Source organism: Dreissena polymorpha, chromosome 13 (assembly GCF_020536995.1).
Source record: "Dreissena polymorpha isolate Duluth1 chromosome 13, UMN_Dpol_1.0, whole genome shotgun sequence".
NCBI lineage: Eukaryota > Metazoa > Mollusca > Bivalvia > Myida > Dreissenidae > Dreissena > Dreissena polymorpha.
The window spans coordinates 247,698-269,489 of NC_068367.1; the positions used below are offsets into that span (position 1 = coordinate 247,698).

Consider the following 21,792-nt stretch of genomic DNA (forward strand, 5'->3'; position numbering starts at 1 on the left):
TATATAATTTGGCAGGTCAGATAATTATGTCTTTTTAAAGCTTATTACTTCCCTTGGATTTGATTTTTCGTCCCCGTGACCTAGTTTTTGACCCAGCATGCCCCATATTTTAACTTGGCCTAGATATTGTCTAGATACAACTTCTGACCAAGTTTCATAAGGATCGGATGAAAACTATTTGAATTAGAGAGCGGACACGAAAAGTGTGACAGACAGACTGACAGACGGACGGTGCGAAAACTATATACCCCCTTTTCTTCGAAAGGGGGCATAAAAAAACAACTCCAACAATACATTGACACGTACATTATAAATATATTAAATACCAATTTACATTATACAAATTCATGTCAAATTGGTCCATATATCATCCAATATCTTCCATTATGGCACGCTTCCGTTTGCGATGATTTTTCACCATTTCCGACGTGGTCAGCTTCTCGGTCTGTCTCGTTTCCCACCTTACAAACTCATTGAGACCGTGTTGACCGGCCCGAAACAAAAGTATCTCAGATTCATCCAGCTTATCTGTGAGCTTAGATGTGTCTTCATTGTAGCAGTTTTGGGAGGAGTCCATTACCTTACGGAACCTTTGCTGGAATGACTGGAAAACAGAGGGAAAACGGGTCACAATTTTTTTATCAGTAAATTAAGCCGCATATTGGGAAAACTGAGCTAAGTGCAGTCTGCACAAACTTATCAGGGACCTTCTTTGAACAGAAAATTTAATAAAAGTGGAACGTGTTGTTCCTAATAAGCCTGTGTAGATTGCACAGGCTAATCTGGGACAACACTATATGCACATGCATTGAGTTAATTTTTCAAAGAACATGGCTCAATTCATGTTTTAAATCACTTTGTACACACCCACTTAACTCACTTTTCTATCAATATCATAAGCAGTTTTATTATTTTGTGATGGTATAAAGAAACTTTTCTCCGATGACATGTGTATTTTACCACAGATACAATGTAAAGAAGGAAATCAATCAAGAGCCAAAGGTTATGCTGCAACAAATCATTCAGTGAGCACACTGTTTAGAAAAAAAATTCTAGAAATCAAACAATAGGTTTGGTAAAATATATGGGCTTCAAATAAGCAAAATTACGACTAACCAACCAATTATGAAGCACTTTAAAATCACAATTATACTGCACATGTAATGTAAATGTTTGTTAATAAGCTTCAATTTGCACTTGTTGGCACAACATCTGGCATCTTTTATCATAGAGTTGTAGAAGATATGAATATAAAATCACAAAAACGATAGAATTTGTTGATTTCAGAAACTCATTTTTGAATTGCACTTTTGAATTGCACTTGTTGGCAGTTCATATCATTTTACAATTGTATAAATAATTTACAATGTTTACAAATAAAACAGACAACATTTTTATTTTCAATGTCATTCTGATGCATGGAAAGGCAAATATGAATGATATTCGCTACATAAAAGCATATTATAAATACATATAGTTTTTTAACTGTCTAACCAGTAAAAACTTATTAAATATAATAAAAGTTTATTTTGATATAAAAATAATTTATAAGTAAGTTATGGTAATTTCAGTAGTAACTAAGGTGTGTTATTTCAACCAATATGTTGCCATCATGGTTTAATTTCCTGTATAGCAGAAGGATCACTTACTCATAAATTGCTATTAAGAATGCCATTTCAGCTCAAAAATGTTTTTTTCCTGTTAATGTCTAAAACTTGTCATCTACCATTATTTAGAAGTAGTTTAACTACTAACTAGTATCTTTTAGGAAGAAGAGGGCCAAGATGACCCTAGTTCGCTCACCTGAGAGGAGTCGGTTCATTCAATCTTTACCAAACGTCAAACTTGACCTAGATATTGTCCAGACAAACATCCTGGTCAAGTTTCATCATTATTGAACCAAAACTCTGGCATATGGAGTGTTTTTGTACGATTTGACCTGGTGACCTATATTTTAAGTTGACAGCCCCCACCCATACCAAATATACAAAAATAAATATTATGACCAAGATTCATAAAATCTGAAACAAAATTGTGACCTCAAGAGTGTTCACAAGGATTTTGTATAATATAATTAAAATTTTGACAATCTAAGGGCAATAATTATGGCATTAATTATGTGATATACTAGTATATAAAACCAATCTTTGTACCAAGTTTCAAGATGATTGGGCAAAAAAATGTGATTTCTAGAGTGTTCACAAGCTTTCTTTACTATATAAATATAAGAAAACTGCCCCCCCCCAGCAGCCATGTTATTCAACTGACCGGAACCATTTTCGAACTCAACTCTCATATCAAGGAAACAAATGTTCTGACCAAATTTGATGAAAATTGGGCCAAAAATGTGACTTTTAGAGTGTTCACATGTTTTCACTATATACATATAGAGAAAAATGCCCCGCCCACTGGCGGCCATGTTTTTTCACCGATCTGCAGGGTTCGCCAAAACTGTCGGTCCTGACCGGCAAATTTTACTCAGGACCGACAAGGAATTCAGGTAAATTGGTCCGATGGACCGACAAATAAAGCCGATCACAATATTGTAATTAGTATAAAACGCGCTCGGAAGTGGCGTTATTATAAAAAATTTCAGCCCATATTCATTACGATCAAATTACATCACCGGTTTCGGGAGCATAAATAATACCTTATTTAAGTAACATATAGGCTTGGATCACATTAAAATACGATAAATGATGTCGAAAGTCGATATAATTGAACGATAATTATAATAATAATAAATCACAAATAATCCAAGCTCGGCTGAACAAAGAGATTTTTCAGATTTTCTTCGACTAGTTAGTAGACCGATATAAAATGAACCGTTTTAGTTTGGGACGTGACTCCTGCAATTTAATTCCTCTTTAACCAATCTAATACGAGGATTTTCACAACAAGTTTTCGCGAGAAGACTCCACTTCGAAGAAAACAACAAGTGACATTTTTCTGGTGATTTAGATAACGGACTCAGATGATGATGATTATATTGACAACACAAATGACAACATTGAATTTGATACACAAAGCGAAAAAGACAATGAAAATAAGCTCAAATGCTACTGGCAAGAGCCTGACACTTGTGAAATGTCGAGCGAAATAGACTCCTTCAAGTAGAATTGGGGCATATTTTCGTTTTCATTTCAGAGGAAGCTGCAACCGGCTCCTTTTCCGTTCCCCTTCACCCCCTTTGGATTATTTGTAGTTGATTACTTTTTATAACAATTGTTAAAAATTACATTGACTTTCAACATGTTTAATTGTATTTTAATGTGATCCATGCCAATACACATCTAAAAGGTACTATCTTGTGTTATGTTTTGCTGTTATAGTTAAGACAAACAGTGGGACTGACAGAAACTGATTCGGACTGACAAAAATTTTAAGTCTGTCAGTCCAAGTGACTGACAGATTTTTCAAGTTTTGGCTAACCCTGGATCTGGACCATTTTCGAACTTGTCGGAGATATCAATAAAACCAATGTTTTGACCAATTTTCATGATGATTGGGCAAAAATTGTGACTTCTAAGAGTGTTTACAAGGTTTCTCTATAGCCAAATAAGGAAAACTTCCCTCCCCCCCTGGCAGCCATGCTTTTTAACTGACCGGAACCATTTTCGAACTCAACTCTCATATCAAGGAAACAAATGTTCTGACCAAATTTCATGAAAATTGGGCCAAAAATGAGACTTCTAGTGTTCACATGTTTTCACCATATACATATAGAGAAAAATGCCCCGCCCACTGGCGGCCATGTTTTTTCACAGATCTGGACCATTTTTGTACTCGTCCGTGATATCAATAAAACCAATGTTTTGACCATATTTCATGATGATTAGGCAAAAATTGTGACTTCTAGAGTGTTTACAAGGTTTCTCTATAGCCAAATGAGGAAAACGGCCCCGCCCACTGGCGGCCATGTTTTTCAACAGACCGGAACCACTTTTGAACTCGACCAACATATCATTAAGGCAAACATTTTGACAAAGTAACAAGAAGATTGGCTAGGTTTTTCTTTTTTTTTTACCTAGTTTTTGACCCGGAATGATCCAGTTTCGAACTCGGCCGAGATTTTATTGGGGCAAAGCTTTTGACCAAGTTTCATGAAGATGGGACAAGAAATGTGGCCTCTAGAGTGTTTACGAGCAAATGTTTACGGACGGACGGACATACGACAGACAAAGACCGGTCAGAAAAGCTCAGGTGAGCTAAAAATTAAGGCTTGACGTAATGTTGTATCCACATGGAAGATCATTCCCTTTTAATATTGATTGTAGGCTTAAGTTAAAGTAACAATTATATTAATGTTGATCTCTATTTGCCTGTAGAAGATAGTATGTGAAATTATAAACTACATTCAATTCAACACAAAGTTATAAATTTTAGGGTAAATGTCTATATAAAATACAAATAAAAAAATTGATAGGTCTGTTGTCCCCAAAGCCTACGTTAAAATGCCATTCTTTGCATTTGATCTTCATAAATGTTATTTTCAAAAGCTTTATTGATTTCTCTCAGCACATGGAGAACTGAATTTGCAAACTGTTGATTCCAATGTTTTAATCCCTGAAAGGGGTGGGGTCATGGTTTTCAAGTTCAAACAAGAGCTTTGTCACAGACGTGACGAATACCCCCGCATGCTGCATTGACACAGAATATTTGGCATGTTGTCTTCACATAAAACAGCGGACACCATGCTCAATGTTTAAAATGCACTAAGTGACCCCGTGACCTAGTTTTTGACCCGGCATGGCCCATGTTCGAACTTTACCTTACACATCATCTAGATACAACTTCTGACCAAGTGTGGTGGAGCTCGGGTGAAAACTACTTGAATTAGAGTGCGGACACTATGCTGAATCTTTAAAATGCACTAAGTGACCCCGTGACCTACTTTTTGACCCGGCATGACACATATTCAAACTTGACCTAGACATCATCTAGATACAACATCTGACCAAGTTTGGTGAAGATCAGATGAAAACAAATTGAATTAGAGAGCGGACACTTAATACGGACCGACAGACAGACAGACCGACCAACAAGCTCACTCCTATATACCCCCCTAAACTTCGTTTGTGGGGGTATAATAAAGAACAGTATTAAAGCTAGATAAAAACTAATCTATGCGCATGTTGTTTCAGGATTGCTGCACTGTGTTCTATTTTAATACCTTTACTAGTATCTTTGCAACATCAGGTGATTCTGGAAGCTCAAACTTCAGCATGTGGATACCAAAGCTAAAGTAGTACGGTCCAAGCTTGTGTAGATCAACCACAGAGGCATCGGCTGTCAATATTTCACGATATGCCTCCCTGAAACAAATACTTATCGTCAACAATGCAATAGATAAATTTACAAAATTATATTCAGCAATTTTTTTCCTTCTTTATAAAGTACCGTAAAACGGCACTTTCACAATTAGAAAAAACTACAAATTTCCCAATTTCTGTCAAGAAAATTCCAAATTTCCAAAAATAAAATAAAAAAAAAAAATTATTTTTTATATAAATAAAATGCAACATTTAGTTAGCTTCCCTATGCAGCTCTATGGCTTGAACCTAAGTAAATATAATATTTCCAACTTGACAACACTAAGGTATCAATTTAAAAGTCATTGGGAGCAAAAAATGAAATACACCAATGTCCCAATACGATGACTTCACAATGCATATTTTCCCAATTTCAGGGTTTTTGCCCGCTTATTTATCCAAATTGGGCTTGTACCGGTACTTTTCCCAATCAGGCTAAAACAATGTCCCAATATGATGACTTCACGAAGCAAATTTTCCCAATTTCAGGGTTTTTGCTCGCTTATTTTCCCCAATTGGGCTTATACCGGTACTTTTCCCAATCAGGCTTAAACAAAACCTGATATTAAAATTCATACTTAATTGATCTCACATACTCTAGGGCCCTTTTCTTTGATATGTCCACGTCATGTCCCTTGTACTCCTTCACACTAAACAGTATCATTCTCAATAAAATATTCCGACCATTTTTCCCATATTGACGGGGAAACTTTCCCAAATCATAGACAAACAAGGGACAAAATTGTCACAAAACCAGGTTTTCATTGTGAAAAAAAAATCTGATCAAGGGAGAAAACTCAAACTGAACTTTTGAAATGAACAAACAAAATTAACCCCCTTTGTAAGTTTGTTTTTTAAAAAAATCTATTTTTAGTTGTGGCGACCTTGACATTGGAGATATTGACGTGATTCTTTCGTGCAACACACCGTCCTATGATGGTGAACAAATGTGCCAAATGATTTTAAAATCTCACAATGAATGACATAGTTATGGCCAGGACAAGCTCATTTATGGCCATTTTTGACCTTTGAACTCAAAGTGTGACCTTGACCTTGGAGATATCGACGTAATTATTTCGCGCGACACACCGTCCAATGATGGTGAACAAATGTGCCAAATGATTTTAAAATCTGACAATGAACGACATAGTTATGGCCCGGACAAGCTTGTTCCACCCGCCCGCCAGCCAGCCAGCCAGCCAGCCAGCCAGCCCGCCCGCATTCGCCAATCTAATAACCAGTTTTTTCCTTCGGAAAACCCGGTTAAAAAATCCATGAAGTAGATTTAATGATCAACAATGACCCTTTTTGAAACGTTCTTTTTATGTAAGCTTCTTCCCAAATTCAATTCAGCTACAGTACATTGAAAGGTGAATAACTGCATTTTGTGGCACTGTTATTGAATGGTATCTATAATTTATTGTTTCTTACTAAATTGCGTTTGACGATAGGAACTAACTAAATTGCAATTTGTTTTGCATGAAGTTTACAAAATTTGAACAGACATGGAAAAATCATAACACTGATAATACTAAAACCCCCTCACTAGTAAGCATGAAGAATTTTTCTAGGTCAGTATCCATGTTAATTGTAAAATCCGAAATAAATTAACCAGCACCTGTGCCTGCCACAGATGCAACTTGTAGAATTAACCCTTTCAGTGCGGGAACCGAATTTTGAAGGCCTTTGCAAACAGTTTGGATCCAGATGAGACGCCACAGAACGTGGCGTCTCATCAGGATCCAAACTGTTTGCTATTCTGATAATATTTTTTGAAAAAAATCAAAGAAAATGCTAATTTTAGAAATTCAGCAGACGACATTTTAGCAGACGACAAATTACCCAGCATGCAAAGGGTTACTTTTGGGAGATCTTCTGATTGGGAATTATGGGTATTTTTTAACACATGGTACTTATTTTCACTAAAATGCGCTGTCTGCTCCGGTACTACTTAAAAGTACCCAGAGTATACGACAATGTACCCCAGGTACAGAAATTAGATATCAGATCAGGGCTTTTTTTTCCTGTTTAGAGTATGGCCGTGGACATCCATTTCACAAATCTAGCAAGGCCACAATACTTGACAAAAATGGCCACTTTTAACTGTGGAAATCGGACTTTTGGGGCTTGAAACTGTCAAAAATGGCCATTTAACACGTTCTTTTTATGGAAGCCTCTTCCCAAATTCAATTCAGCTACAGTTCATTGAAAGGTGAATAACTGCATTTTGTGGCAATGTTATTGAATGGTATCTATAATTTATTGTTTCTTACTAAATTGCGTTTGACAATAGGAACCAACTAAATTGCAATTTGTTTTGCATGAAGTTTACAAAAATTTGAACAGACTTGGAAAAATTTTAACACTGATAATACTAAAACCCCCTCACTAGTAAGCATGAAGATTTTTTCTATGTCAGTATTCATGTTAATTGTAAAATCTGAAATAAATTAACCAGCACCTGTGCCACAGATGCAACTTGTTGAATTAAAGCAGCCATTTTTTCCCAATTGGTAAAAGTACAAGTACAGACACTTTTGGGAAAAATTAGTCTTAACCCTTACAGTGCGGGAACCGAATTTTGAAGGCCTTTGGAAACAGTTTGGATCCAGATGAGACGCCACAGTACGTGGCGTCTCATCAGGAACCAAACTGTTTGCTATTCTGATAATATTCTTTGAAAAAAATCGAAGAAAATGCTAATTTTAGAAATTCAGCAGACGACATTTTAGCAGACGACAAATTACCCAGCATGCAAAGGGTTACTTTTGGGAGATCTTCTGATTGGGAATTATGGGTATTTTTTAACACATGGTACTTATTTTCACTAAAATGCGCTGTCTGCTCCGGTACTACTTAAAAGTACCCAGAGTATACGACAATGTACCCCAGGTACAGAAATTAGATATCAGATCAGGGCTTTTTTTTCCTACTTTGAGTATGGCCGTGGACAGCCATTTCACAAATCTAGCAAGGCCACAATACTTGACAAAAATGGCCACTTTTAACTGTCGAAATCAGACTTTTGGGGCTTGAAACTGTCAAAATGGCCATTTAACAATTCAAATTTACAACATGATTTAATATTTTACATAAGCCAGACAAGATATTGACAGGGGTTAGGCTTTCTTATGGTTTTAGATAGAGTTTACTAATCGGAATATTGTTGATCTAAATGAAAGTGGTTATTAATTGAAAAAAAGTGTAAAGACAATTAAAATATGATGTGATGCATTATTTAAAGACATGCATTATGATGCAAGTATTAAACATGCTATTGCTATACTAATTCTTAAACAACTGAATTTCACAAATTACAAGTTCGAGACTCGTTCTCAGAACTCATCTTTTAACAATTTTAAAAAAGTTTGCGACTCATTTTTTCACAAAGTGAGAGGCTTCACAAAATCAAGAAAAAAAGCCCTGCAGATGCACAACAAGAGCACCTCATAGCGAGTGCCAATGCTTGGCTGTGGGTGCAGTTTTGAATAAATGAAATCTTGTCAGAAGAAAAGGAAGAAAGGACACAGTGACCTTTGACCTAGTGACCCAAAAATGGGTGTGGCGTGTAGAACTTATCAAGGTGCAGTACATATTTAGTTTCAAAGTTGTAGGTGGAAGCACTTTGATTTTAGAGCCAATGTTAAGGTTTTAGCATGACGCGACGGCAGACGCTGGATGATGGCTATGACAATACCTCGGGGTTTCTCCGAAAACGCCAAGCTAAAAATTGATGCTGTAAATTGTTACCGATACTGCTTGGGCATCTCCACGCTGACCATGTGGCGTTTACGGCTGCAAAGTGAGCGAGCCATCCAGAAAGGGAACTCAAGCTTAGACCCAGGTGTAAGGTGCTCATTCACTGAACTGGAATCCAGATAACCTGAAAGAAAATTGGTGGTATGACTTGATCCCAGAAACTGAATTTCAAGCGATAGCCCGCTATAGACACCTTGGCTTACTCTGCCATTCACCAAATCAGCCAATGGCTACAAATTAGGAATTTTGGCTACACAAAACTATTGGTTACAAGGTTTGCTAAATTATCAACCATAAAATATCTAAAAATAAGAATTAAGACATAACAAGAGTGCCAAACTGTCACAAGATACGCCCGTTTGAAGGTTTTGGACAACTTGATAGCTTTACCATTTGAGTGGCAAAATGATATATTTTTGAAAATTAAGCAGCACATATTTGAACTTGACCTAGATATCAATTAGACACAACTTCTGACCAAATTTGGTAAAGACAGGATGAAAACTACTTCAATTAGAGAGCGGACACCATGCTAAATGCTTGAAATGCATTAAGTGACCTAGTTTTTGACCCAGCAAGACCCATATTTGTTCTTGACCTAGATATCATTTAGACTCAACTTCTGACCAAATTCAGTGAAGATCAGATGAAAACTACTTCAAGTAGAGAGCGGACACCATGCTAAACGCTTGAAATTCATTAAGTGACCTTGTGACCTATTTTTTGACCCGCCAAGACACATATTTGTTCTTGACCTAGATATCATTTAGACACAACTTCTGACCGAATTCGGTGAAGATCGGATGAAAAATACTTCAATTAGAGAGCGGACACCATGCTAAATCCTTGAAATGCACTAAGTGACCCAGTGACCTAGTTTTTAACCCAGCATGACCCATATTCGGACTTGACCTAGATATCAACTAGATGCAACTACTGACCAAGTTTGGTGAAGATCGGATGAATACAATTTGAATTAGAGTCCGGACAAAGTGGCGCCGTTGAAAATGCACTAATTGACCCTATGACCTAATTTTTGACCCGGCATGACCCATATTCGAACTTGGCCTATATATCAACTAGATGCAACTGCTGACCAAGTTTGGTGAAGATCGGATGAATACAATTTGAAATAGAGTCCGGACAAAGTGGCCCCTTTGAAAATGCACTTATTGACCCTATGACCTAGTTTTTGACCCGGCATGACCCATATTCGAACTTGGCCTAGATATCAACTAGATGCAACTGCTGACCAAGTTTGGTGAAGATCGGATGAATACAATTTGAATTAGAGTCCGGACAAAGTGATGCCTTCCGCCCGCCGCCCGCCCGCCGCCCGCCAAGGGGTTTCACATAATACGTCCCGTATTTTATACGGGCGTATAAAAAGGCATATTTGGCTACAGCACATTTTGAGCTACAGGGAGCCCTGAGACACTTACTCACCAAGTTCATGCCATGCCACAATGAACTGTAGTGTGCATGGGCAAGAGCATGCCAACTGGTTTGCTGACTTGATTAAACTAAAATGCTTAAGTTTTGGAGGTCTTTGGTTCAAGCACTAGGAGTTTGCCTCCATGGTTTACTTTAATGGAGTCTGACAGAAGTATAAAATGCATGTTTTCAACAATATTGACTTCTAAGTTCTAGATTAAAGTGAAGGTGGATAAGCCACCAGGTTAGCTCAGTTTTAACAGCGCCATGCTACTCCTAGTGACCCAATAGTCGAGGGTTTGAGCTCTGCACCTGTTACACTTTTCCTCCAAGGCTTAAGTTACTGCATTAAGAAATAATTTCTGTTACACACAGGGGTTCCGCTGTCGATCGCCATTGGCGCCAAATGGCGCTAAATTTTTAAATGTGGCTCCAATTTTTTAAAAGTGGCGAATTAAAAAAGATCGGTAAAATCCTATCCGAAAATGTACTGCGAGTCGAAAGCACGCGACCGAGCATTAGCGGCCAGCGTCTGTCAGTTGTAAATATTGCGACAATGTAAGCGACCTACAGTGCAGAGTGCATTAGAAATCACCGAAGCGTGTAAGTGTTACAAACGGTGTTTTTACTGCTATTGTCAAGTTTTATGGGGGTTATTATCGGATTAACGGCCCCTTTATGATATTGAGCAATAAGTTAAGTAACACGGGGAAAAACTGTCACGACGATCAATAATTATAATGATTATTAGGGCCGCTATTTCTTTGTTAAAATCAAAACCATGGGGCTGGCAAAAGCATCCTACTTACTCCACATCAGCAAATAAAAACTTGTTTCAACAGGTATTTGTGAGCAATTCTGTTTAATAGATTCATTATTGTAATGTTCTGGGAAGGATATAAATTGATTAAGATAACAACAATTTCTGAATTAAATATAAAACATTCACTCGATGTACTATATTTCGGATATGTTAAATTCGGACATTTAAAGATAGGGACATTTATGTGTTGGTTTGATGTTGATAGTTTGTAAAAATATGTTTTATGTTATTTCAGGCAACTAGAAAGGATTGTGGCAATTATCTGGGCCTTTCTGTCAGGAAAAATGCGTGAACAACAGTCATTTAATTGAACCTGGAAATCATCCACCACTAACAGAAAACTTGCTAACAACAGAAGCTGATGTATATCATGTCCAAATGACCAAATATAACTGTTAAACAATTTGAAGTGAGGGGGATGCTTTATTTTCTGATTCCCTTTCAAATGATGAACATTGGTGTGATTTTATGTTTAAATAATTTCGAAACATTTATGCGGCATACTGTTTAATACATTGATGTTAACATTATTTATATTATATTATTTTGATTATCTGTGTTGTTTATCAAGTTGAAAAAAAAATGTTATTTATATACAAATAAAGCTTATTAATACTTATGAAGGTACTTATTGTTTTTTTTTATATGAAATAACGTACTTTTTAAAGTGATAATATAGTCAATGACATTAATGTAGTAAGGTTTCTTAAAATGATTGTTCTTATTAATAAGGTGGAATAACCGACAGTATTCACGCCGCGAAAAAGTGGCGACAACTTTTTTGGGGCCAGTGGAACCCCTGACACATCACAATCAACGATATATAAACGAGGACCTGTTCAATCCAAACATCCACTGCCTAGATGTATGCTTTAACAGCAGGGAAAAGTACCTTTTCATATTACAAACTGCCAGCAAAGTACTGTCAGCAAAATACTATCAATTAAATGATATCCGAAAAATACGTATCCGATTTAGAGATCGTTGTGATTCTGAGATATTCAAACATTAATTTATAATTACCGAGTCTGTATATGGGAATTTCAATTTTGCAAGGGATCTTTTCATTAGTTGAAATAATGTCATCTAAGTCATAGTAGTTCTCTAACGCATCCAATGACATTTTGATGGAATAACATTCACTGACTACTTTTGTTTTTGTTTTCAAAGCATCCGCCAAAATGATGGGAGGTGTTGATAAACCATACACAAGTAAAGACAAGCGGTATGAGATTATTATGAAATTCTTTTTAAAATATGTTTTGATTTTTTATAAGACTATTATTGAAAGTTATATTGATTGTAATTAACTATTAAATGTTGACATACATTTTTTACTTATTATCCCCGATTATTTTTGGATTTTCCACCGGAAACACGTGTTTTATGTAAACAACTGGCTGTCGAAAAGGTAATCACATTTGCCGTTGATGTGTTTTGTGAAGATGAAAGTATATATGTGTTCTTAAAGTTAAGTACAGTATTCTTGATCATTTTTATTGTTTGCATGTATCACGATTTCGGTTATTGAAATATGTAAATATTGCAATAGATATTCGGATAAATGTGTTCGGATACCGTTATTCAAGTGCAATTAAGTACTTCTGGCCAGTACCACAACTCACAACGTTCAGAAACATAACGCTTACATAATACATTTCTCAAAACAGAATGGGTAAGGCCCCATCGCAATTCATGAATAGGCTAATAACACAATCAAGCCCAGGCAATCATACGAATTTTCCCATTTAAAGATAAAGTAATCGATCCCGAATAATTTTTTATTTCATACTGCTTAGCTCCCTTGCATTGATTTCAGCGCCACGTATATACTTTTCATGTACAACTGAAATGTATCTGTATCAACATGTTTCTTCATTAAATTCATGTTGATTAACGTTTTATTAGTTTCTTTAAAAAAACTTAGAAGTTGTTATCATAATTCGTTCAACGTTTAGCTTTTAAACCTGATATTTGGCACGATAAACGGGTATTATATTACTCATCACAGTAACTGAGGCTGGTTGTTTCTTTCTTTCTTGGCGCTGGCTGTGTATGTATTATTTGGTATATATTTATATTTATATCTAAACTCGTGTGATTATTCTAGACATACTTATTTTAAGGTTTTTTTTAGATGATTGGTGTTCTTTCTTAAAAAAACTATACCGTATACTTTACAGCGCCCTCACACTACTTTGGGGGAAGGGGTCCACAGCCCTTAGGAGCGGGAATTTTCGCGGCGTTTCCCTTTTTGGGGGATTTTTTTTTTACTTACTCTCTCATTATTACATTTGTACACGTTTGCACTATATTTATTGCATTTTTCATAATTTAGTATGTTTGCAAAATTAAATTGAAATAGAATTGAGATATAATAATCTTGAGACACATCTTTCTATTAAAAAAAATATTTTTTTAGGGGGAATTTTTTCCCCCAAAAGGGGAAAAAGTATACTTTCCAAGTGGGGGACTGCCGCCGAATTTCGGCGACAGATTTAATAGATTGAGGGCCCTGCCTTAGTAACATTGTGTATGTACATTTTGTTGTCTGTCGATACGAAGTAGTGTGTCTAAAATGCATGTTATCTGTAATCATACGTTGCAAAAGTTTTTTTCATAAACTATACATACATCCCAGTATTTGTGACGCGTGTTAATTTCCGCAGGTACTTGAACAAGATAAAAACAACGGGTTTTCAATTACAGAGTAATTAGGAAGATAGGGATGTCTGAACGCACTTAAACAACATTAAAATTTCAAGATTGATTTCAATGGGTCGAAGAGGTGCATTTACCTGTCGATTGATTACTTAACCACCGCTTGTCTTATTGAGCCTTTAACTTCTCCGCAGGTAAGTTTTGTGTTTTACTTGTGCCGCGGAGTTGTTTATTTCGGTATTTTTAGCTCGGCTGTTTTTTTTCGGAGAAAACCCAAGGTATTGTCATAGCCAGCTCGTCGCGTCGTCGACCATCCGCGTCGTGCTAAAACCTTAACATTGGCTCTAAAATCAAAGTGCTTCCACCCACAACTTTGAAACTTCATATGTAGCTGCACCTTAATGAGTTCTACACGCCACACCCATTTAGGGGTCACTAGGCCAACGGTCAAGGTCACTGTGACCTTTATTTGTTTTTAAATAAATATTTTCTTCTGACAAGCGTTCATTTATTCAAAACTTCACCTGCAGCCGAGCGTTGGCACCCGCCATGCGCGGTGCTCTTGTTTAAATCGTTTTAAATGGAATGTCAATACATACGCACAGGGGAGACGAAACATTAGCAATAATTAAGTTTCATTCGCAATTATTTTTTTACAGAAAAAAAATAGTGTCCGTATTAAAATAGTGTATCATTTATAGCTGAATAAATAATGCATTAATGCGCGGATTTTTATGTACGACCATAAATAAACAATCTCACGCACTGCGCATGAACGAGATATTTGCAAAGAGTTAGCAAATCAACTCGTTCTTTAAGTTATGTATATTGTGATGAATAAGGACCCTGGTCAAATCGTAGATAAACCGTATACAACGTGTGGTGTTAAATATTGTCCGTTTGAATGTTTTATAGAAATTTGTACCGTGAAAATAATATAATTAGTAATACAAAATAAGTAAAATCAGTTAAGTGACTCAACTAGTTAGACGGTGATGCTCAATGTTACGTTTACTAAAATTAACTGATTTTTTTGAATGCCAATATGACTCGCCATTTCTGAAACGGATTAGGAAATACATTGCAGGTAAAAACGAATGTAAAGTATGACTATAATTAGGGGTATCTTTGGATAATGTAAAGAAAATGTAAATACAGACACTTAATATCACGATTCACTGTCGGGTATTAACCCTTTGCATGCTGAGAAGTTTGTCGTCTGCTAAAATGTCGTCTGCTGAATTTCTTAAATTAGCATTTTCTTCGATTATTCGCGTCTCATCTGGATCCAAACTGTTTGCAAAGGCCTTCAAAATTCGGTTCCCGCACTGAAAGAGTTAATTTTGAGAAATGAAGAGCTGCGCGTTCGTAACTTGGTGGTCCTGTCAGATGAAAATGTGTGAATATCTTTCAACGTATGAGATACAAACATGCCTTTCACCCATGGTACGCATGCACGTGCTTGCGGTTTAGCATGTATCTGTTTTTGTACGCAGGAACAAAACTACTTAAAACCCTGAGTACTAAGATTGTATTTTGGCAACGGCTCCTTAAGCAAATAATTGTGTAAATAAATTAATTATCAGTATTTTATAGCGTTAATATTCCTGTCGAATATATATATGCTGACTTGAATTGTTGATTGAATGTTGCTATTTTCTCCAAACAATTCGCAAAACTGCACGTTGTTCTTAGTTGGTGTGTAACCTAAGGTGTTCGGCTCACTTCTTGTTTTGAAAGCAAGCATTGCATAATCCTTCATATATTTCTAAGAATACAATTGCTTGTTGATGATAATTTAGACTACCGGGTAGTGACCATTCAAAATGAAGTGGTTACCTCGTCTATTGGGTAGGGTATCGTATACAACTGTCATAATTGCTGCCGGATCTTTCTTTCTAATTGAATATAAACCAGTAAAAATGTATGCATAATTTGATCTTTGTGTATGGTTTTCAGATAAAAAATAAAATAAATATAATTATACTCAACGAAAAAGCTGCTTAAAACCTCACATATTTGAATCGAGCATCTTCATTTGGTTTGTTATGACGACTTTGATATTACAAGATCCAAGCTCAGAATCAACTTAAAGCTATTTTACAGTATTAGATATGAGTCTCACGCTGGGAAAATGGGACTTAATGAAGCCCTGTTTGCCCAAAGCGAGGCAGATGTAAATTAAGCTCGATTGGTCATTGTCGGCTAGGGTACTACTTAAATGTACAATTGGTACTATTGAGTATACTTGTATGTACCCCAGGTACGGAAAATATACTAAAACGCAACCGGCAAATTTAGACTAAACCGAGTTTTATTCCCGCCCAAAATATGATGTCTTGAAACACGCAACGGAATACGAAACGAAGTTCCTTTTGAATAAAAACCTGCCTATACATTCTTTTTTGAGTAAAAGTTTTGGATAATATTGAGGTCATTTTACAAAATATTGACATAATTGTGAACATAATTAATTTGAAAAAAGTCCACAACGAACAATTTAGCGTTTGAAATCCCGGGTACGTTTTAGTATGTTTTCCGTACCCGCCGTACATTTAAGTATAATTAAGAGTACCCGGGGTACATTTAAGTAGTACCCGAAACGACAATGACCAATCAAACGTAAATAAACCATATACCATAATGGTAATGTCTGTGAGGGAACTTAAGTAAAAAACTTGCCAACATAACAACTTCATGCAGGGCATAACACAAGAAGTAGCATTAAGCATATTTGTTTCAAAAGGTTTATTGTATACAATATTAAAATGTACTTACAACATTAGATTTAAATAGTAACAAATATAAACTTTGTAAGTAAACTAAATAAGTAAAATATTTACACATTACCCTAAACATAAGACCATCAACCTGTCCTGGAATCGGGCCAAAGCAATCAGTTTTTTTTTGGTTAAAATTTTGATCCGCTAGGGGGACCCATTCCCGATGGAAATATATGTATTTTGCCCAAACGGGACCTTATTTTGTATATATGATTCTCAACAAGGAGTCCATTTCCTAGCAAGCTTTACAATTTCACCCAAAGTAAATTATTGAAATCACTTGTATTATCAATTTTAAAGTATTGGTAAGAAACAAAAACAACAGCACTAATTACCGAATTTCTCCAAATCCTGAAGGACCAGGCCCCATTCCCAACATTTTTTTTAAAACTCCGACAAGGGCCCAGGACCGATCATAATGCGTAAAGTGGTGGATAACCACTGCTCCAAAATGGGCGAAGCGAACTAAGTAAATAACTAAGTACTAGTCATTCAATTACGTCACTATATGAACGAAGGGATTATATCAGAGAACGCCAAATGTAAAAGAAACCTGTATGGAACAAACAAGAATCATGATCGTAGAAAAAGTTATTGTACGGGAAACATTGACTTTGAAAAAAAATTGGGCATTTCGTGTTTTAAAGAGGCTAGTTACATAAATGTAAGTCCCGATTTGTAAAATATAACACCCGTAAACGGGTGCATTTTCAACAATTTGTCCACGGATGTCAGTATAACGAAAAATATAATTGTATATATAAAATGTAATTTATACAACACTTGATTAAAGTAGAATTTTCAACTGTATATAAATCCTCGAGAACTGTTTCAAATATCTCAACTTGTGTATTAATTTTGTTGTTGGTGCTTAAATCCACGAGGCACTCGTCAAGTGGATACATGTACTATATTATAATCATGCATAATTCACAATTTATCAAATGCAAAAACAACAACCAGCAACGTATCGGTCACTCGAGGCGACGTAACATTTTGTCTTCCAGCCTTATTTTAAATTCAGCGTTCTCATATAACAAATGGTTGCGTTCTAAAATGTACAAACTTGAATTCTATTCACATATGATTAAATGGAAATGATATACAGCGTTGTATTATAAATGTAATATTAGTGTATTTATTCAATTACAATCGTGGCTACTTGACAACTCATAATTAACCACGTAAGGCATTATTGAATTGATAATCATCATTATCAAATACAAGTGCTTTATTAGCCCATTTATGCCTAGCGTCTAGAAAAAAGGCCTTGGCAAACAGCGTAGACCCAGATGAGACGCCGCATAGTACGGCGTCTCATCAGGGTCTGTGCTGTTTGCTTAAAGGAATTTCTATAAGAAATATTCTAAATATAGAAATAAATATACTAGACATCCCTAATTTTGGAAATAAATTGATTCAATTTAGAAGGATGAGAGAGTCCACTAGGCATAAATGGGACGGCGTCAACAATGTTTTATTTAAGTGTTTACATTTAAATAAATAATACATTCTTACATTCTCTAATTTTAAACAACCAAAACACAAAGAGGCAGATTTTTCAAGGGAGAACAAAATGTTATTTTAGCACGTCTACTTTATTTAAATTTTGTATTCGGGTGAACAAATAATGTCCTGTTTGCGCCCTAGAAGCTAATTGAGTGTAACATTCGTTTAACATATTTAAATTCCATTACGCATGAATAAAAGGTTCACATTTCAGTTTTATGATGGGTGTGCACCAAAGCGTGCGAAACTAGGTCCCGTTGTTGTATCACACAAAAAATGAGGCCAACACCAAGGATACTATCGTTAATGTATTTAATACAACGATATGCGCGCGTTTTGATTTCATGCCTTGTATAATTTGGCAAAGCTACAAAGCTTAAATGTCGATGGCCCAATTGTTTGAATATATATATTTTTAAGTAATTGCCATATTGTCTGCAATACCTTCTTGCGCGAATAATTGCATACACGTACTTAACCGCGAAGTAACCTATTGTTGTTCTTCTTCTGACGTCGCATGACAAATGTCGCTTACGCAATGTAAAGTATACATTTAAATGTAACAAGAGTCATTTGTCTATATTAATCAGTTCACATTAAAAGAATTTCTTCGAATCTCCCGGTTTTTCCAGGTAAATTGCAAACTTGGGCTCGTCCTTCTGGTTCTGACTGTAGCCCACGATGATGGAGGGGAGGTAACCCTCGCTCTGCTTCGCCTCGACCGTCATCAGAATCTCCTCCGGCGTGAGACCAAGCGAGAACAGCCACTTCGACATCTGGGTCTTTTTGAACAGTGCGGAGAACTTCGGCTTGCCCCGGTGGTTCGAGGCGTCAAGGTAGATCAGGCGGCGCTGCTGGCGCGCGTACTTTCGGACGTACCTATCCAGCTTGGACTCGTCCAGGTCTATTTCGGACGAGTAGATCTCCTGTTGATTCTTCTCGTCACCGTCATCGGCCTCCAGAATGAATGTTAACAGCGCGTCGTCCCGATTGTACTCGAGAGACTGTACTAGTGGTTTGTAGCCCTTCTCCTCATACAGCTGTAACAACGTCTGGTAGGGACGGTCGAAGTGCTGGATACCGTAAAGAATGTGACTGTCGTTGCGGAACGCTCCCTTGTGGAACACGCCGATGAAAACGAATTTATCTTTGTGCGAGAAACTCTTGTAATTCTGAATGAAGGTAATGTTGTATCCCTCTTCTTGCAATTCCATTTTTCGCTCCACGAGCTTGTTCAGAGGCAGACCAGCCAAGGCTACACATTCTCGACTTGCCTTTGGGTCCTGTTCCGCGATCACGGTGATAAATGTGCTGTCGTCATTCGTGTAGGCGTTGATCCAGATGACGTTAAACTGCGCTCGCTTCAGAGCAATAAGGAATTGGTTCGCGCGGTGCTCTTCTACTTTCAGTTTGATGAGTTTAGTGCTGGTCCCAAGCGTTAGAAGCTTATCATGTAGGTCGTCCACGAACGAATTGACGGTGGGCCAGTGGGCTTCCGCCTCCACCATGACTTTTGTTAGCTGCTTGAGCGGAGCGTTGATTGTTGGCTTGCCTTCAAAAAGTATTGTCCAGGCAACGGGGTCGTTCTCAGTGCCAGTATACGCGCTCTTCTGTTGGTACCGTTTCAGGTTCTTGTGCACGAAGACTACGTCCGGTGCATGCGTCTCCTCGCCGACCCAGATTGCGCCGTCCTTGTGAACCATGAAGCCGGCACCTTGCCACGTGGTTTCGCTGTCGCGCGCCTTTCGTGGTGGTCGCAGCGCCAGCTCCATTGTGGTGTCGTTGAGTAATCGGTACTCGGCGCTGCCGTCTATGCACTGAGCGAGTCGCATGACGTCAAACGCGTTCGTAAACCATCCAAGACTTGCGTCCACTATGTGCGGTGTAACGTGTGCGTAGTATTCACCAATTACCTGGTACTTATCACGAAGTTCGGCAAGAATCTCTCCCGCTTTTCGTTCCTTCCCAATGTCCACTTTCTCGTGCGAGCCGAGTGTTGTGTGCCACATGCCACAGTTGACAAGAACATCGTCTTTTACAGCGCTTTCGTAATGTTCCTTGGTGACCTTTTCAATCACCCGACCCAGTACCATATAACCGAAGTTTGATGTGATGGATTTGGTTCCAGGCTCAAAATCTAGTGGCTGCGTCAACATAAACTTGATGATGTCATTTGGTGTCAGCTGGGTTTTCAGTTTCAGTTCCTTTGCTATGTTGATCAGGTGGTGGTTCCCATCAGCGAGGTAATCATTGAAGACCGGATCTGCGATCTTCGAGATATCGGCGTCCCAGCCTCCCGCGTGTCTTAGCAGATCGTCTACGGTGATATCAAACATCCGCTTGTCTTTTACATTATCCCTTTTCTCAACAAGGTCCGCTAGTACGCCATCCGCAGCAAAAACCATGTTGTTCCCACTCAGTTTTCCTTCCTCGATTAAATTCAGTACTGTCAGCGCCGTGAGAATCTTGGAGATACCCGACGCCGGGAGTGCCTTGCGAGCATGCTTGAAGTGACCCGTGACCCCTAGGGCATGGTCCTCGATGAAGCCTTCGACGAAGGCTAGCCGGTTGCCGACAAGGACTCCGCTGGCTCCCCCCTTGTACCCGTTCTCCTCAAGCAACTTCCGGACGGCCTCCCCATACTTGGTCTTGGTTGCGTCTGCAAACAGACAATGAGTCAGAATGTTAATTCGGTGTCATTCGTATTATGACATTAGGTGAATTCTGCTTCGTCTTCTAGAACAATAAGTAGCTTATCTTTTTTAAGATTTCATTATTTTGATGGCTTAAATTTATGTGAAATTAAATCTTTAATGACGTAAATACCATAAAAAGTGTAATTATATTGTCGTTTTTATAGTTGATTAGTCGTAAATTAAATTACATAAGCGACGCAATTTGACCGTATATGCTTTAGCAGATGATTGATTTATTTAGATTTGAGTGTTTAAGATAGATTTTATGATTGTGTTGGTAGTTACACCTATTTGCGACTCTATACGCATACGTTTTAGTTTTATTGGAAAAGGAGAGATTGGTTACACATTTAAGAAAGTCCGTTTATACACCAATCGTTCACATCAGCTTTCAAACATTTTTCATTATTCTAATAAATATTCATCTCTCGGCATCGTTTTACGTTTCCCTAAAAGCGGAATAGGGCGCTGGTTTCAATATTTTTTCAATACATGTAATCTGTTTTCTAACCCGCATTTTTCCACAGCTTTTGAAAGGCCTTGCAATCGTTACATCCGGATATGTATTAACTTAACGAATTCTTGAGAATGTCATAGAACAGAAAGCAGCAGAGAACAACATAGGTTTCTTCATTTTGAAAGGACTTTCTCTAAAGAAGATTCAATGTTTACAAATCGAAACAACTTCATAACGTAGTGCCAGTGAAACGTACACACTTCACATACAATTTACAACGTAACATGGAAGACACTCAAGGAAAACTGTTAAGTAATATTCCCCTACCATCCAATTAAACACGTTAACTTGTAAATGA

General features: G+C 37.2%; 3 protein-coding genes and 1 long non-coding RNA gene across 5 annotated transcripts in view; 1 reads left to right on the forward strand and 3 right to left on the reverse strand.

The window, feature by feature from the left end:
• Nucleotides 1-295: 295 nt before the first annotated feature.
• On the reverse strand, nucleotides 296-12,514 carry LOC127855301 (DNA replication complex GINS protein PSF3-like). Its single transcript, XM_052390755.1, has 4 exons — nucleotides 12,352-12,514; nucleotides 9,063-9,195; nucleotides 5,174-5,315; nucleotides 296-604 (listed from the first exon to the last, which is right to left on the reverse strand). Exons 1-4 carry the CDS (start codon nucleotides 12,449-12,451, stop codon nucleotides 368-370), a joined length of 612 nt encoding a protein of 203 aa, XP_052246715.1. The 5' UTR covers nucleotides 12,452-12,514; the 3' UTR covers nucleotides 296-367.
• Nucleotides 9,500-10,455, reverse strand: LOC127855303 (uncharacterized). Its single transcript, XR_008037469.1, has 2 exons — nucleotides 10,257-10,455; nucleotides 9,500-10,100 (listed from the first exon to the last, which is right to left on the reverse strand). It is a non-coding gene; the product is annotated as an uncharacterized LOC127855303 (long non-coding RNA).
• Nucleotides 12,515-12,673: 159 nt separating the features above from the next.
• Nucleotides 12,674-21,792, forward strand: part of LOC127855302 (ribosomal biogenesis factor-like) — a 166,447-nt gene continuing 157,328 nt past the window's right edge. The window contains exon 1 of one of the 2 annotated variants that reach the window (XM_052390758.1): nucleotides 12,674-12,739. The gene's annotated coding sequence lies outside the window, so the exon portion shown is untranslated. The remainder of the gene's footprint in view (nucleotides 12,740-21,792) is intronic. The other variant, XM_052390762.1, reaches the window with a different exon arrangement.
• LOC127855300 (uncharacterized) overlaps nucleotides 16,723-21,792 on the reverse strand; it is a 51,112-nt gene continuing 46,042 nt past the window's right edge. Inside the window, exon 2 of the mRNA XM_052390754.1 lies at nucleotides 16,723-20,940. Coding sequence (XP_052246714.1) covers nucleotides 18,878-20,940 — 2,063 coding nt within the window. The 3' untranslated portion in view covers nucleotides 16,723-18,877. The remainder of the gene's footprint in view (nucleotides 20,941-21,792) is intronic.